The sequence below is a fragment of the Pan troglodytes genome, chromosome 10, assembly GCF_028858775.2.
Source record: "Pan troglodytes isolate AG18354 chromosome 10, NHGRI_mPanTro3-v2.0_pri, whole genome shotgun sequence".
In the NCBI taxonomy this organism is placed as follows: domain Eukaryota; kingdom Metazoa; phylum Chordata; class Mammalia; order Primates; family Hominidae; genus Pan; species Pan troglodytes.
In genome coordinates, this window is record NC_072408.2 from 49,884,891 (window position 1) to 49,903,847 (window position 18,957).

The window sequence follows — 18,957 nt, forward strand, 5'->3', positions numbered from 1 at the left end:
ATTTGTGTAAAGAAAGGAATGTGGAAGAGTTTGTATTAGCATTTGTTTTTCTGTACATTAAAAATTCTTAGGAAGAACACAAAAGAAGTTTAACAGTTGTTACTTATTGGATTGGTTGGAACTGGATGGGGATAAATTTGAATGAGAAATTTGCTCTTAAATTTTTGATCCGTGTGAATATTACTCACTTTAAATTTAATTAATGAAAAGTTTGTTTCAGTCCCCCATTAAAAAAATTTAAGAAAGTAAACGTTGGGCATGTTGGGCTCAAGCAGTATGTTTGCTATAATTTATCTAAGATCTATTTGCTTTATAGTAGGAGGGTCCTTTAGAGTATCTAATCCACTATACTCCTAGAAACGCAAGATTTTTGGTCTGGAGAACTTGAAAGCACATATGGCTGTTTTACTTTAACAGGTGAAGAAAACGGAGATAATACTATTTCCACTGGTCTGTTGTACAGTGAGGCTGACAGATGCCCAATATGTCTTAATTGTCTATTAGAAAAGGAAGTTGGTTTTCCAGAAAGCTGTAATCATGTCTTCTGTATGACTTGTATTCTTAAATGGGCAGAGGTAAGTCTGACACATTAATGTATTTTAATTTCCTAGCATGATTTCATTTCACCTAAAGCGTTGATACTGCCTTTCATAAATTATTTCACAGTAATGTATTTTCTTCCTACTTTGGACAAATTTCCTTGTATTATTCAAATTCTGTCAGTCATTTTCTTCTAATTTTCTTATACCAGGTTTTGATTTTGCAAATAATATTTTAAATGCATACTTTTTAAAAAAAAGTTAATAACCTTATAGGAAGAACAGATCAAACATTTTTTTTCTGGTAGAAATGCAGTAATTAATTTTTCAGTGTACTTGACTCTGTGCTTAATAGGATAATATCTGTTTACCACTAATAACACCTTCTGTCTGCTTTTTGTTTTATATTTTTCAGGGACTTTTCACATAGGTTATTTGATTTCTTCTTTATATCAGCCTTGTGGAATAACCAGAGCAGATACGATAGTGTCCTTCCATTTTACAGATGAGGAAACTTGGATTTTATGTTCTATGACTTGGTCAAGATCTCATAGTTTAAGAGGCAGAAGTGAATTTAGAACTGATTTTCTAATTCCTGTTTTTAATTTAGTGTGGACTAATTTCAGAGTCTGAATTAGAGAGATTACCGTCATAGACAGTGAATAAGAAACAAGACATTCGTGACTTTTAATGTATTATGTTGACTCAATTTGGGCCAAATACTTTGAAGTAAATATTAATTTAATATAAGCCTTATTGTTATGAAATGTTAAGTAAAAAATTATTGTTCATATTAATCATGCTATATTTTCTAAGTTAATATTTGTCAGTCTGTAAAAATTAGTAAAGAAGATAATATCTTAAAAATATTTTAACATTAGCTGCATTCAAATTGTTAATGTTCTTAAATACGTTGGAATTAATTGCATATTACATAATTGGGGTTTTCAAAGCGCTATGTTTTGCTTAAATTTTCATTAATAGTGTGGAAAGGAGAATATAACTGTATAGTGACTCTGGCAGAGTTCTCAAAAGAAGGAAGAGAAGATTTGTTATACAAATTGAATTAATAATAGTATACATATAAACTATTTTAATTTAGTAAAACCTAAACTGGTCTTTAACAAGAAGTGACAGGATAGGTGAAAATGTATTTTGGGGAAAAGTATTTTGAGTTTTGCTGAATTAATATGGTTGGTAAATCTCTCTCTGTGTAGGATCACTGTTTAATGAAATAATGCATATTTTTTTTCTGCCACCCAAATAAAGATTTTTATCTGTGTTGAATTTAGTGCACATGGTTGCTTTGTGGTTAAATTTTTTTAGAGATTTTGCTTTGGGTAAAGAAATAATATTGTTGGATGGGTGGAAGGTTTCAATACAGTGCTTTTTTATAAGATTGTATTTGGTGACCACATAATTGTGAACTTCAACAACTTAATCTGAGTATATGTTTTGCTCTAAGAAAATTATAATGTGTATGTAATAAGTAGATAATGGTTCTCCATCCTTTCTTTCAACTTCAAGTGCATCTTTCACACAACCTTTACCCTGATGTACATGTTCCAGGTTTCTCTAGGGTATGTATCTAGAGGTGGAATTACGGGTTGTAGATGATGCACATACTCAACTCTACTAGATAGTGGCAAACTTGTCTATATTTTTAACTCTTGTTGAATATTTTTAAGTTGAAAATACTGGATAACATACATGGTATGGCAGCCAACACCTTTCCCGCATGTAATATTTTTCAAATTGCTTTTCAAAAGAAAGTACTTATCTTTATGCTGCTATTATAAACTGTGATGCTGGGTAGGCAGGGAGGAGTTGTGATAGTGTTTAAACAAAGGTAATTAATCTTCAAAGGGGAGAATAAACAGAACATTCTGAATTATTTCGTTGTCCCTGATGGGGATAGCAATCATCAGTTAAATAAACGTTTCAGTTGAGCAGTAACAAGAGAGCAATCTATTAATAAATTGCTTATTATAAATTATAAGTGAATGCTGGCTAAAAAAATCACGTAGACTAAGTTTTCAGTTTGAATCTTTTATTGCTGTGATAAAAATAGATATGTTTCAAAGCATGTAAGTGCTTTCACAAATAGAATCAGATTTCAAATTCAGGAGTATGTTTCTTTTTTTCATCATTATAAATTAAGCTCCATCCTCTCATTTCCCTCAGTCTTCTTCCATCTAAAAGCAAAGTTTACAGTTTACTTCGGATTTCAGGATCAGGAATAAGTGTCTTCAGTCTTCTAACAGGCCATGCCTTATGCCTAGGCTATCATACACATTCTAACATTTAATTTCATTTAATTCACTATGTTAATATTTATTTGCTATACAAGACAAGGATTCTAAACTTATGATTTTTAAGTACGTCAAGGGATAGCCTGAAGTTAAAATCTTTTTAAAAAATTGGTTTGTGGTGTACAATTTTATGCATGTTCACTTCTTTTTTTTTTTTTTTTTTTTTTTGAGACAGAGTCTCACTCTGTCACCCAGGCTCGAGTGCAGTGGCACCATCTCGGCTCACTGCAACTTCTGCCTCCCAGGCCAAGCGATTCTTGTGCCACAGCTCCTGAGTAGCTGGGATTACAGGCGCGTGCCACCATGTCAGGCTCATTTTTTTGTATTTTCAGTAGACACGGAGTTTTATGTTGGCCAAGCTGGCCTCAAACTCCTGACCTCAAGGTGGCCCACTCGCCTCAGCCTCCCAAAGTGCTGGAATGAATGTTCACTTCTAGCAGTAGAGTAGAAATCAAAGTGAGATTTACAGTGGTTGGAAATCTGCATAAGAGAACAGTACAATTTGCAGTTAGGATCATCTTTCTAGATTTCTGTATCTTTCAAAATTTCTGTGCTTTCTGAGATTTGTACCCAAGGTTCACTGAAATATGATTCAGAAGGAATATCAAGCACCAAAAAAGGACTCATTTATTTACTTTCACCTTAATATTTTAGGCATTGAACACATTCTTAAAAACACTGGTCTGTAAGAAACTGGTGTTTTGAAAAATTAAAGTGTGTCGTAGTCTAGTATATTTATTTTGGACACGTAGGTCAAAGTTAGTTTCAGTCTTTTCAAGCTCTAAAATTTTGGTTCTGTGGTTATTTAAACAAAAGCTATGTAAGGACTTTGAAGTGATTAAGTAAAAAGTCTTTAGGTATGTCAGAATCCTCTTCACTTAGGGCAGAATGTTTCAGGGTGAACCTGTGGTAGCCTTCATGGCCCATAGCCTAATTGCCTGCCCTTAGGGACACTAGAACAAATTGAAATTAATCATGTCCACTATGATTATATTTAGTTTCAAGGAATTCATAGATGGTAAACCTGTTGATTTATAAAATAATGATGATTATATAGAAATAGAATATTGAACAATGACACAATAATTGACATTAAGGAAGGCTGAAATTTTTGTTAATTTAAACCATAACTGTTAGATCCAACAATCTAAAATTAATCAAAGACATTTGAACTGATGAAATGTATATAGAGCCAGTATGCTAAAGCTTATCATCTATTCAGTTAGGAAGTTATTTATTTTACCCATATTGTGGGCAAAAACAATATATGCTTATTGATAGCTTTTAATAAATATATCTGAGTTTGCATACTTTAGGAAGGTAAAGGACAGAGAAGTCTTGACACACATTGTAGTAGTGACAATTAATTATGATTTCCTACAGACAAGATAATCTCCAACACATACAAACACACACAGGTTAAGTAAATGGGATTTATTGGCCAGGCATGATGGCTCACGCCTCTAATCCCAGCACTTTGGGAGGCCAAGGAGGGTGGATCACTCGAGCCCAGGAGTTCAAGACCAGCCTGGGCAACATGGTGAGACTTCATCTCTACTGGGGGAAAAAAAAAAAAATTAGCCAGGCATGCTGGAGTATGCCTGTAGTCCCAGCTACTTGGGAAGCTGAGGTGGGGAGGTTGGAGGATCACTTGAGCCTGGGAGGTCGAGACTACATTTATCTGTGATTATGCCTGCACTTCAGCCTGGGTGACAAAATAAGACCCTATCTCAAAAAAAAAGAGAGAAAGTAGGAATCATTATTTCCCACAGTTGCCGAGAAGTGATTAAAAATTTGGCCCTTAAAATAAGGTCATGGTTTGAAGACACATGTTTAAAGCATTTAAGAGTTCTTAAGAATGTTTAATGGAACCTGCAATATATGTGATGAGGATGTTCTTGATATCTGCTGGCATTCTTTTCCCTTTTACATAATATAAAATATTTCCCTTTTAAGTATTATTTTTAAAAATGTGATTAGTTTCCCATTATAAGCAGATTATTCTCCCTCCATTTTATATAAAATCACCCATTTTGTATAAAATGCCAACAGCTTCAGTATGAGAGAGTAAAGGTTAATGAAATCAAAATTCGGCAGTTGGCAAAGGCATGGTTTCTCTCATAAACTAGAAATGAAGTGTCTTATTAAGGTGACATGCATTTCTTGAAGAAGTCAAACAATAGTGTTCAACATAGATGAAGGTTATATTTTTGAATTAATAATAAATACCAAAAAATCAAGATGTGAGTTCTTGACTTATGTCTGGACTGCACATGTGTTTTATATACAGGTGTTTCTTCATGCAGTAGGTGGAAATTTGTCCATTCTGGTTGTTAGACTACTTTTAAGTAATATAATTCAGTAAAGCTTTATTATCTGGAATTTTCAATCAATTTTTCCTCAAATTCTAATTTTAAAAAAATTAACCAGAACTAACCCAGACCCCTCTGTTATGTAGCTCTCTGTGAACAGTAATATAAATGTACCTGTGTAGTACCACTAACATTAGTTCTTTATAATTTATAAAGTATTGTCAGATACATTTTTTAAATTTATTATGCCTATGCAATAGATGATCAGGGCTCTCTCCATCTTCATCCTTAGTGTGGGTTGGAGTGATTGCTAGCTCCACAAGAACTTTAACTTGTAGCTAATTTTTTCAGATCCACCATGATTTTTCACCCTGTGAATTAATCCTTTGGGAAATTTTTTAGTAGAGCAAAGAGGATTTTTGCATTGTGAACACCCATTACCTAAAGCATATATCTAAAAGAATTTAAGTACTCTGTTTACCAGTAAGGTAAATTAACATGCATTTCTTTGTGCCTAGTTTTAAATGTCAGAATATGTAAAATGATCTATATGGGTAGTTTACTGAGTTTCTTGTTTTTACACTAGATAAAGTGTTGCCTATTAATTGTCAGAATAAATTAAGATTACATGTAATTCTCCCCAACTGGTATCTTGGAGAACATGAAAGGATTTTAAGTAGTTTGATGAAATGTGTTCTTACTGGGGGTTAATTTTATCACTGACAGCCATTTGTCCTTTAGGGATACACTCCTGAATGCTGGTATAAAGAACCACAGTTTCACTAATATGGATTGACAAAGACTGTCTTGAAAGAACTGGTTAAATGTGATAGGGAACATGTAGGCTGACTGCAGGTGAACAATTAATTTGGAAGTACAGGTGAGGTGTCTTAGAACCATAAATGAAAAAAGATAGGTCCTGGAAAATAGCTTTAAAATAAGCATTAGCCACTAATGGTATGCATTTCTAAGTCATCTTTATTTGATTTTGAACTAGAATTTTGTATAACATGGTCTATTTTGTTAGTAGAGAGATAGATGTTCGAGATTCCCACAAACAGGCAAACCTACCTATAAACTTAGGTATTGAGATTTAGTCTTTAAGCACTTGTCTTAACACTTGTTTCTCTCTCTCTAAGAGGAGCTATCTATAAGCAGCCTATGTGATTGAGGATAGAGCAGCAGGAGGAAGCGAGGAATTAGAAATTGAGGATCCTGAATTCCCAAATAAGGAAGGTTTCTTGTTCTTACATTTAAATGTGGGTTTGTCTGAGCTGAGAATTTATAATGCTTCAGAATAGTAGGGTGTGTTTTACTGAAATCATTAGGAAGATTATTTTTTTCTATCAAAATTGCCTTCTTAACTGATACAACCTTAGTACAGAGCATTCACAGTAAAACATATAATACACATTACACTGTAAAGCAGTGAGCAAATTCCATTAATTTTGTAGCTGTATCAAAGCCAATGATGTTATTAGACTACTTGGTTATGAAACTGAATTAGATACTTTAAAAATTATTGAAATGAAAGTCAGTAATTCAAACAAGTGAGTCATTGAAGGATATTTTGTTGTATATAAGGAATCAAAATGGTAAATAATTGAAGGATATTTTTATTGTATTTAAGGCAACAAAATTTGAGATAATTTTCTTCAAAATTAAAATAACTTAAAAATAGAGTAAGTATTAGTTAAAATTTCTTTACATTAGTTTAAAATGTGAACTTTTAAAACCTCACAACTTGGAAATTTAATTGTAAATTTTACTCTGAAAACTAAAAACATCTTTGAGACCTTTCTGGATGGATATCTGCTGGATATAAGAGTGAGGCATCCTTGGGAGTTCCTTAAAATTAGGCCAGTCTGGGCCGGGTGTGGTGGCTCACGCTTGTAATCCCAACACTTTGGGAGGCCGAGGTGGGCCAATCGCTTTGAGCTCAGGAGTTCGAGACCAGCCTGGGCAACATGGCAAAACCCGATCTCTACAAAAAATACAAAAAATTAGCTGGGCATGGTGGTGCGTGCCTGTAGTCCCAACTACTTGGGAAACTGAGGTGAGGCCATTGCTTGAACCTAGGAGGTTGAGGTTGCAGTGAGCCGTGATGCCGCTGCACTACAGCCTGGGAAGAGGGTGAGACCCTGTTTAAAAAAAAATTATGATGGCTGAGTCTGTGTCAAAGAAAATTAGCTTATTTTTTGGTGTTAACTAAATTATCTTTAGGAAATTACATTTTATATAGATTGTGATGATATATGGCAGTAGTTTTCCTATTACTACTACTTTTTTTTCTTGTTTTTCCTTTGTGTTTTTGTAATACCAGTGGAGCCTTTTCTTAAAATGAAACTTTAGGCAAACCTAAGACAATTATGCTTAAGGAAAAAAAAGGGGGGGAAATCTTACTCAGAACTGTTTTTTGAAACGGATCAAATGGAATGGCTCAGAGCAGGTGTGATGGCTCCTCCTGTAATCCCAACACTTTGGGAGGCTGAGGTAGGAGGATCGTTTGAGCACAGGAGTTCAAGATGAGCCTGAGCAACATAGTGAGACCCTGTCTCTATGAAAAAGTTAAAAAAAAAAAAAAAAAGCTAGGCACGGTGATACATGCATGTAGTCCCAGCTACTTGGGAGGGTAAAGTGGAAGAATTGCTTGAGCCCCAGGAGTTCAAGCCTGCAGTAAGCTGTGATCAGGTGACTGCACTCCAGCGTGGGCGACAGAGTGAAACCCTGTGTTAAAAAAAAAAAAAAAAGTAACAGCTTAGATTAAAACTGTCATAATTCGAAATTGTAAAGGAAGGCTAGGCACAGCAGCTCACGCCATTAACCCCTCCAAGGCAGGTTGATCGCTTAAGCCCAGGAGTCCAAGACCACCCTGGGCAACATGGTAAAACCCCATCTCTATGAAAAATACAAAAATTAGCTGGGTATGGTGGCATGCACCTGTAGTCCCAGCTACTCAGGAGGCTGACATGGGAGGATCATCTGATCTCAGTCTGGGAGGCAAAGGCTGCAGTGACCCATGATAGCGCCACTGCACTCCAGCCTGGGGGCAGAGCAAGACCCTGTCTCAAAAAATAAAAAAAATAAAGAAAAAATTGTAAAGGAAAAAATGCAATTTAGCTGATGTCAGTAGAGGAAATTTAATAAACAAAAAATGAGATTGTATGATTTGAGAGTCTTTGAAAGATTTGATGCATCTGATACAAATTTCTTGAACACGTGACTTTCTTTGGATCTTAGTGTCACAAATCAAAATAGCTAAAATAATGAAGTACTTGGATTTCCATCTACGTCATAAACTTTGCAAATTCCAATAAAAATTGTTAAGAACTCATGTCTCTCACTTGTATATGTATCATATTGTGGTTGTCTTTTGTTAATTAACCAAGTTTTTTTGTTACTAAAACTAGTTGATTACAAGACCTTACATAATATTTAGTATATGCCACACTTTCTTCTAGGAATTATTTATTCCCATAAAAACCTTAGAGGTAAGTTATTTTTTCTCATTTTCACAAATAAGGTTACTGAGGCACAGAGAGACTGTAACTTGCTCAAGTTTATTAAAAAGATACGAAAGTAGTACAGTAAATTCATGGCCTCTATATATCTTAGTTTTTACAAAAAAAGAACAAATTTTCATTTATTACCACATAACCTTTTTATTAATGTTTCTCTAAATTTACCTTTAAAATAGGAATAAAAAACATATTTTGAAGCTTTTGTAAAAATAGGAAGCACTAGAAATATTTCACTTTTAATTTTATTTATCTATGTTTCAGAGATGGGCTCTCACTCTGTTGCCTAGGCTGCAGTACAGTGGTGTGATCATGGCTTACTACAGCCTCGAACTCCTAGGCTCAAGGGATCCTCCTGCCTTGGCCTCTCAAAGTGTTGGCATTACAGGCATGCACCACCATGCTCAGCCAGATTTCAACTTTTAAATATTTTTGAAAACCATAAATGTAGCATTAATATAATCTCTTAAGAAATTTCATACAGGGTATGCCACTGGGATAAACAACAATAGTTATGATGTTAAGTTCTTCGAACTAGACAATGCATTATTAAAAAATATATGAACTTCTTTGTTGCTGAAGCAAACTTTCTTAAGGTCAAGTTTTCTATAGGGAAAGTAATAGCCTCCTAAATCCATAGTACTTAAAAGTAGGCTGAACTGGCTTCTTCCAGTCTGAACCAATTTAATATAGTAAGGTCACATTTCCTAATTCAGATGTGGTAAAGCTTTTTTCCCATTGAAGCCCACTTAGAAAGAAAATAGTAACTCAGCCCATATTTTGGCTGCTCCCAAAGTGACTTGTGAGCTTTGTGAAAATGTGTTAAATGATCAAGGACCATACACAATCTGCTCTACTTTTACTTGTATAAGCATGTCTTGATATGTGGTAAAACCCAGAAAGGCAAAGATCACATTTTTTACATAGGAATAATATATCTAGTTTCCATTACTATCTTTGCTCTTTGAGACTATTGCTATTAGATTGTTAAAATTCTGTTTTATTTTTGTAAACATAGGTATTAATAATATCACCTTTTGGTATGCTCTTTGCAGAGTTTTCCCTCCTACCCTAATAGAAAATACATTTCATCTTAAATTCTTTAAATAATGTAAACCTATTCTTACACAAATATTCAGTAGTTTTATCAGAGAAACTCTTAGAGTTGATGCACAGGAATTTTAAAAGGACAGGAAATAAAGCAAGATAATAATGTTGACTTATAATCATAGTATCACTTAAGGACCAATTTCCTTAATAAATAAAGAGCACCTATAACTCAATTTGAAAAAGAGTAGCAACTTAATAAAAACCTAAGCAAAGAACTTGAATAGGCAGCTTAAAGAAAAGGAACTTTGGATAGTCCTTAAAAATAGGAAAGTGTGCTCAACCTTACTCCTATAAAAGGAAATGTAAACTAAAAAACTCTTATTCATATTATGCTGTTAAGGATAAGGCAGCTCTGAATTACTAATATGAATCAATCTTAAGTTTATATATTAAAAAGATACACATATATGCATATGCAGTGGATATCCACAAAAGGTTATGTAAGAAACTGCCTCTGGAGTGGCCATCTAGGTGGCTGAGGGGAGGGGTGGAGGAGTACTTCATTTTCTTCATATCTTTCAAATGTTTTTATTGCTGGCACAACTGCCTATTTAATGTAACTAATTTGGGGGGAAAATATTAAGTCATAGAATATTAAAATTTGTGAGGGACCTTTCGGAGCCATTTGGAGTGGCCCAAGTTTAGCGTAACAGCCAGCTTTACATCACAGAACTACTGCTGTCAGCCCAACTCATCTTTCACTATACTAGTAGTTCTCAACTGGGCAGCATATCTTAATGGGATTTTAATAACAGATTCTGTCTCATTCATCATTGTATTCCAACTATCTAGCATACAGGAGGTATTCAGTAAATGTTTGAATGAATGAAACAAATTTAAGGTATAAAAATGTTTTTTTCTTTCGAAGATAGAGATAAAAATAATTTTATTATGGAAAATTTATAATTGTATTTATAATTTTGATCTAAAGAAACATTTCTAAAGATATAATTTGTTAATCACTTTTCAGACACTGGCTTCATGTCCTATTGACCGTAAACCTTTTCAGGCAGTGTTTAAATTCAGTGCATTGGAAGGTTATGTTAAGGTAAGTCTTTTTATTCTGCAACATGAATTATGTAAAAATTAATTGAAGCTGTTTGACTTTGATTTCCAGTTTGTGTATATTTGAAAATTGTTCAACTTAAGGTTTAATATGTTATTTTAATCCTCCTTAGCATGATAAATTTATACCTTTCAACTAATATACTTAAATTCTGAACCTTTTATTCATTTGCCCCCTAAAGAGGGCATATCCATAATAATCACCTTGTAATATACCACAAAATGTATTAGATCTCTGATAATCTGAAGGATGTTTCGTACTAAGGCTTAATTATAAAATACTTAACATTTTAGAATATCTTGAATGCGAGGACTTCTTCCCATATTTCAAACAATTTAATTGGATAGCACTTTGAATACATGTTTTCCATTGAAAAAATGTTTGAAATGAAGTATTAGATTCAAAGACCAACTCCCACAAAACCTTAAGTCCAAAATAACTGAAAACTGTGTTTTCCTGAAAAACATAATAATTTTGAAATTAGCCAATAAAATTAAATTCTGCTTACCTCATTAATGTTACTTACTGTTGTGAGCCATGATTATGATTTGTATTTATGTTAATTTTTGCTTACCTGAAAAAACAAAAAAACATGTCTGAGTTGAGTAAGAAGAAAAGAGAAAAGGAGAAGAGTAGTAGTTAAGTATATGAGAAAGATTTCTTGATGTATCACTACCAAATCATGAATGAAAAATAGCTAAAAATGAGAGTATTCAATATAAACATAAGTGATGCCGTTAATAGGAGAAACAAACGGTTTTTAGGTAGCACTGTTAGTCTTTGTCCACTTGGTTAGTGTCTATGTAAGTAGAAAAGGGGATGGAAGCAATGTACAACTATTTAATTATTTGTCTTTCTCAGTGTAGGTTTTTATAATTTGTTTTGATATATTTTTACCAGATGAATCTTGATGCAAGGTACAAACAGGACTGCAATTCAAATAAACGGTTTGCTTGTTGTAATTGTATAACTTTGCCATCAATGCAAATTAGTTTATATCTCAGAAAAAAGATAAAACATTATAGAAGTGTAATATAGTAAGTGTGGCTTTTCCTGAAGACATATTCTCCATTTTTCCAAACGCTGTTTCTATGTATAATTACATTGCAAAAGATTCATTAGTGTAAAGTAGATTCCAAATATATTTTTTCTGCGAAATTATGTTTTCTTGCTTAGAATAAAATTTTGTTTATTTGATAGAGTTTGTATTTTACTTAAAAGTTTGGTACAGTGCTAGTTTAATTTTTGTTTAACTTAAAAGGTATTTCTTGGCACATGAGATATCTTCCACATTCTCTTAAGTGCCTTCCCTAGACCTTTACTTCTTTCGAATCTTCACTTCATTATCTTTTTCCCTTTGCAATTGAACTTCTTGAATTCTACAACTACCTCTTCTCAATTCTTACTCACTTTTCAGTTCCCATAGAACATTTACCTCTATTATCTTATTTTACAAACACTACCCTCACCCAAGGTCCAGGCTCAGACTTCCACATTCCATGGTTTGTTTTCTGCGTGTAGTGCTGCTGACTACCCTCTACTTCCTTCAGCTTCTAAAACATCCTTCTCTTGTGAGTATGTATGTATGTATGTATGTATGATTGTTTTACTTCTCTGTCCTTTCACAATCTTCTTTGTCATATCCCTACCCTCCTGTTCCTTTTCTTAATCATTAGGACTCATAGGATCTTCATTTAAATTCTTTCAGTATACTTTCTTTCTAAGTCTTCTCAGCTATTATACTTCAGTAGCTTTAAGTACTACCTATATTTGGATGCTTCTAAAATTCTGTCACTGTCCTAGACTTCTTTACTGAGAGCCAGACATGTATTTACAACCACTTGTGCATCTCTATCTGGAATACCAACAAAATCTGACATTAACAAACTCCAAATTAATCACATTCCCTACCCCTTTCCCCAGCCCCAGTTGTTAATGGAATCACAGCCCTAGTCACCAAGATCAGAAATATCTGGGACTTTTCCAGTTTTCTCTCCCTCGTCTGTTTTTTTCTGCTCAATGTCTTAAATATGTTTCTTCTGTATCCCTCCATTGTTCCCTCTTTGTAGACCCCTATTCTTTCATCTAACTAGTGCTGTCTGATAGAAGTATACTATAAGCCACTAAATAACTAAAATTTTAAGTAAGCATCCTAAAATAATAAAAAATGAAATAAATTGAATGATTTATTTTTAATCCAATATATCTAATGTATTAGCTCAATGTGTAATATTTTAAAATTATTATTGAGAGATTTTACATTCTTTTAAAAAATTATACTAAGTCTTTGAAATCTTATGTCTATTTTATACTTGCGGCACATTCCAATTTAGACGAGCCACATTCCAAGCACTGAGTAGCCATATGTGGCTAGTGACTGTTGTCTTGGACAGCATAGATCTAGTCTATCTTAAGAGCTTTCTTTTTGATTTCCTGGTTTTTATATTCTCTCCTTAACTGGTTGATTCCCCATATCACACCAAAGTTATCTTCCTAAAAACAAATTTGATCATAGCATTCACTTGCTTTAAAAAGTCCGCTTACTCTCTGATGCCTGTAGATTTTCTTATTCAAGAACCTTTACAGTCGAGTCCTAACACATTTCACCAATTTCACATCTAGCTACTCTGTTTTTACCTGTCTACATTGGCTTCTCACTGTTCCTTACAACTCTGTTCTTTCCTCCACCTAGAATATTTTTTTCTTAGACCAATTCCTAACTATCCTTTAAGACCAACTCATACATCATCTACTCATTAAAGTCTTCTGTGACATCCTCAGTTAATTTCTGAGTCCTATATGTATATACAAATCTGTGTTCATATCTCTGTTATAAGCACTTAATCTGTTTATGCTTAGCTGTCACTATTTTGTTTCTCCAGACCTAAGCACACTTACTAAGCTTATGGTTTAGCATGCTTGAATGAATAAGCATATGTATTTGGACTACACTTTTTAATTGGACAGTTTTGTTTCTGTAATTTTAATCATTTCAAGGAAGAATTTAAAAAGTTATTTGTAAGGCTGGATTGTTGCTCTAAATTGATTTTGCTTTTCTCATAGGTTCAAGTAAAAAAACAGCTGAGAGAAACAAAAGACAAGAAAAATGAAAACTCATTTGAGAAACAGGTCTCCTGTCATGAAAACTCTAAAAGCTGTATAAGGTTAGTGATTAACTTTAGAAGTGGAATGCAAATGAGTGGAACAGAAGTTAACTAGTACAAAAAAGGTATTAAAAAAATGAAGTGGGGTTTAAATGTATTTAATCACTTATTCAGAAGCATACACTTGATAATTTAAGGAGGGACTAGCTGAAATCTGAGAATCTGATTTGAGCTCTACTCTGTTTTTGGTGAAGAATTGGTTCTGGCTGGGCATGGTGGCTCACTCCTATAATCCCAGTGCTTTGGGAGGCTAAGGTGAGAGGATCACATGAGACCAGGAGTTTGGTACCAGCCTGGGGAACATAGTGAGGACCGTCCTCCCCTCCTCTGTCTCTACTAAAAAATAACACAAAATAAAAAGAATTAAAAGAATTCGTTCTTTTCAGTTTTATTTCTGAATCTGTTTTAGACCAAACCTTTTGTAAAATAAAATGTTCAGCAATGTAAAATTTCTGAATGCTGGCCAGGTGTGGTGGCTCACACACCTGTAAGGCTAGCACTTTGGGAGACTAAGGTGGGAGGATCACTTGAGCTCAGGAGTTCAAGACCAGCCTAGGCAACATAATGAGACCCTGTCTCTACTAAAAATTTACAGATTAGCCGGGCATGGTGACACATGGCTGCAGTTCCAGCTACTCAGGAAGTTGAGGCAGGGAGATATCTTGAACCCAGGAATCTGAGGCTGCAGTGAGCTATGATCACACCAGTGCATTCCAGCCTGAGCAACAGAGCAAGACTCTGTCTCAAAAACAAACCAAAATTCTGAATGCTTACCCTCATTTTTGTACTTAATCACATACCAATATTAAACACCTAATAGATAAGCATTGGTGCTCATACCACACTGTGAATAGCACTGATCAAGTTATTTATGGACAAAAAGTACAGAATACCTAATAGTATAGCACAACATTCTTCATCAGTTATAATTTAAACTGTTTATTAACCTTCACGTACTGCTTTCCTGTGTTGCAGCAGGCACTTGCTGTCTACTATAACAAGTGTTTATGTTAAAACATTTTTTTTAAATATACAGGTTTCTTTTTTTTAGTTGCTGTTAAAACCATTGCCTATTTTAACATAAATGCCTAGAAATGCGGTGTTTAATACTTGAGTTTAGTAGGTGTTTAACACATTTTTGAGGTAAATTGAATATGAGTAGTACACTGGAAATTAAGTAATGCTTAAATAACTTGTTCTAATACATTTGAAACTTAAGCTCATTTTGATCTGAAATGTATTTAGAGCTGTCCAAGAGTTGAATTTTTAAGTCAATATGTTGTCAGATTCATAATTAAATCTATGATTCATTAGTACTTTTCATCAGAATACTAATTTCTTAAAAGAGTAAGTTTATTTAGTTCCTAAAACAGTTGGCAGTAGTCACTGAGGTTAATTCAACCTATCACTAATTTATAACACTGTAAGCTCCTTAGATGTTAACTTTTGGGTAGTTATGGCATTCTTTAAGAATGTGAAGAATGATTCAGATCCCTTCTGCTAGAAAAATACACGTTTACAGACATAAAACTTTGTATATGATTTCAAGGTATTCATGGAATACCCACTCCAAGAGCCTACCCATGAGCCCCAAAGTTAGTAACTGCATTAGACCAAATTTTATAATTATTTCTGAAAAATACTTATCAGCTTTGGTTCTTGCATTTGTATTTACATAGTAGATAGTAGTACACTTTTCCCAGGCATAGTGAAGAAATAACCTTTTGGTAGAAATACTTTTAATTCTTGATACAAATCATATCACTGGCTGTGACAGTATCATAGATATGCATTTTTTTTTTCTCCCTCAAAATTACCCAATTCTCTTGGCTCTTGCCAAGGGTGTAGTGGTCATCACAGAATTACCTATAAGGCTCACAGCTCTTATTTGAGTCTAACACAGCAAAAGTCGTCCCCATATTTAACTGCTTTTTCTGAGATTTGTCATAAGGAAATAACAGCTGCAAAATTAATAATTTGCCTTTGCCGACCAAGGCATAGCTTAACTATTTTTCCCAAGGTGGAAAATCTCTGTCAGCTGTTGGATATTTACATTATACTCTTTTTGGAGTCTTGGATGTTTTTAGTAGTCCTGTCATTCAGTCTTCTATTTACTGGATACTTGGTCTTCCAACACACAGACAAACTTCATTCAATTTTGCCTCTCCCTTCCAAAGCAATAAAACCCTGGGACCTCTCTGTTTCTGATACTTTTTACCAGTTCCAAAGAAGGCATTGCAGTGGTATTTTGTTTCTTGGTAATGAACCTCCATTTTAAGTCATTGTAGAGAATGGTAACTGAGTGAGGAGTGAAACTAATCATGCTTTCTTTGCTAGAATTTCCTAATGGTCCTTTTAAAAAAGACAATATCTGCTTACCTCTAGTCTGCGTGGCTCAATAGCCAGTCAGTCATGATCAGCCAGTAAGATTGTTGTTCAAAGACTGAGATGAGGCCAGACGTGGTGGCTCATGCCTGTAATCCCAGCACTTTGGGAGGCTGAGGGGGAGAATCGCTTGAGATCCGGGGTTTGAGACCAGCCTGGGCAACATAGTGAGACCTCGTGTCTAGTAAAAAAAATAATAAGAAGAATAAGAATAAAAAATATATTAGCCAGGCATGGTAGCTTACACCTGTAATTCCAGCACTTAGGGAGGCCAAGGCGGGAGGATCACTTGAGCCCAGGAGTTCAAGAACAGCCTCAGGAGCAAAGGGAAACTCTCTGCAAAAATAGAAAAAATTAACCTGACAAGGTGGTGCATGCCTGTAGTCCCAGCTACTCAGTAGGCTGAGCTGGGAGGATTGCTTCTGCCCAGGAGGTCAAGACTGCAGTGAGCCGTGATTGCACCACAACAGTCCAGCCTGGGTGTCAGCAAAATCCTGTCTCAAAAAAAAAAAAAAAAAAAAAGACTGAGATAATACAACTCAATAGATATTAAAACCTAACTTGACATTCTAATATCTCATAGGAGTCTTTGAGAATATCCTTAAACCATTTACCAGATTTCAGCATAGTTACCAAAATCAGTGCATGATAGATTTCATTTTGATGGAGGAGAATAAGTTGAAAATAAGTGAGCAAAATAACAGTTTTTTTCTTAATTCTTTCCTGTCTTTATTGATGTTTACAGAAGAAAAGCCATCGTAAGAGAAGATCTATTAAGTGCAAAAGTTTGTGACTTGAAGTGGATACATAGTAAGTTACTTTTTGCTTGTGTATTCTACCTTTTTTTTGTTGTTTTTTAATTTAATGGTTGTGTCAGAGTTCTCATCAGTAACACTTCAGGCTGGAAAATAGTCCTCAGAACTCTGTACATTGTGTTAAATCCTACATAAATTTTGTTTTCATGGAGCAATTTATACTGTTTTCTGCCCCTTTTTTCCTTCTTGCTCCTCTTAAAAGGGGTGTGTGTGTGCGTGTGTTGGGAGAAAAGAGTGTTTCACAATTTCTTGGTGTTGACCAGCTCATACTGTGGCCTTATTCCACCCATTAGTGCAGAAGTCCTTGGGGGAGATGAGATTAAATACCTTGTGGGCCAGTTACTGTAAGCAGTAGCAAAGGAAGACTGTGACAGCAAGAAAGTAATTCACAGTTCCTGAAGGAAATTGTAGTTTGGCCTCTAGCCTTACTTCTAATTTGAAACTTTAGAAATAAAGCACCTCTAACATATTTATCTACATGAGCAGTTAAATATTCCTGTCTTCTGTTTTTGTCTGGTACATGATTTTCTAATACACAGGAAGGCTTTGCAGCAGAGCCTGAATAAAAATGACAACATCCATAGTTCTTTGTGACTCCTCCTTGGGGGTTCAGGCTGTTTATTCTGTCCCAAAGAACATCTTACTATGATCTGTTTGTAAGCAAGGAGGTGGGCATTTATTTTCCAGACTAAGTCACAGTGAATTTCCACTTACAGCTAGAACTAGTGAATTAGTGAGCTGTGAAAGAATTAATTTATTGTTTTAAAAAGTGAATAACTTCATTTTTTATGCACTATGAATACCAAGTTGTTGGTTTTTTGTTGGCTTTGTTTTTGATTAGAATTAATATGATCCCTCAGGTTAGACTTACAGATTAACAAACGTTCTGCCTTTGAAATTTTACTGTTAAAGTGAAATTGAAGCAAAAGTTGTTTTGATCTCTGGACTTTTGTGGTTAAAAAGGCATTTTTCTTTTGTCAGCTTTAGATATGAAAACAGTCTTTGCTTTTCTATGTCATTGCTGTAGATTAGCATTCTTTTTTTATGAATAGCATTTGCTTGCCAATTCTAAGAACCAATATAAAATTTACTGCTGAGGAAGATTAAATGATGTTACAGATTTGCTCTAGATAATTTGGCCCACTAAATTATGCTAGTCTTAGTTTTAAGACCACTGACAACTGTAATTTTCTTAAAGTGTTTATCTCTTGCCTGGGCTCATTTTTAGAAGGTGAAACACAGGAAAATCTTAAATTCCATATGCTTCAGTATAGTAAAGCTCATTTATAAGCATCTATGATTAATTCTGATTTGAGATTTTGTTTTACTGTTTAGAATGTGGCATATTAGACTGGATAGCTATTTTAAAATTATAATGAGGAAAAAAACAATTTCTGCCAGAAGGTTAGCATTGTCTAAGGCCTGTAACTCAATGCTGTATCTACTTAAGATGCCTGAAGTCATTTGTTTGGTTTAGGATAGGCAGAAATACTCATTATACTTTGAGTGGGTAATACAAGAGTGCTGATGCTGAGGTAATTATGAGCAAATGTCTTCACTGACCAACCTGGACTGATTTGAAGGGAACTGGGTATGGTAGTTACCCCTTGTCCATGGGGGATATGTTCCAAGTAGATGCCTGAAACTACAGATAGTACCAAACTCTATGTATATTTTGTTTTTTCCTATATGTACATACCCATGATAAAGTTTAATTTATAAATTAGGTGGTGGAA

At 34.2% G+C, this 18,957-nt stretch overlaps 1 protein-coding gene across 8 annotated transcripts in view; it reads left to right on the forward strand.

Moving 5' to 3' along the window:
* Positions 1–18,957, forward strand: part of SCAF11 (SR-related CTD associated factor 11) — a 75,233-nt gene that overhangs the window by 31,909 nt on the left and 24,367 nt on the right. For 6 of the 8 annotated variants that reach the window (XM_001165201.6, XM_016923575.4, XM_054663352.2 and 3 more), the window contains 4 exons: positions 418–575; positions 10,762–10,839; positions 13,921–14,021; positions 17,152–17,216. In XM_001165201.6, the coding sequence (XP_001165201.5) occupies positions 418–575; positions 10,762–10,839; positions 13,921–14,021; positions 17,152–17,216 (402 nt within the window). Of the gene's footprint in view, positions 1–417; positions 576–7,221; positions 8,655–10,761; positions 10,840–13,920; positions 14,022–17,151; positions 17,217–18,957 lie in introns of those variants that run through there. The other 2 variants (XM_016923577.3, XM_009425568.4) reach the window with 2 other exon arrangements.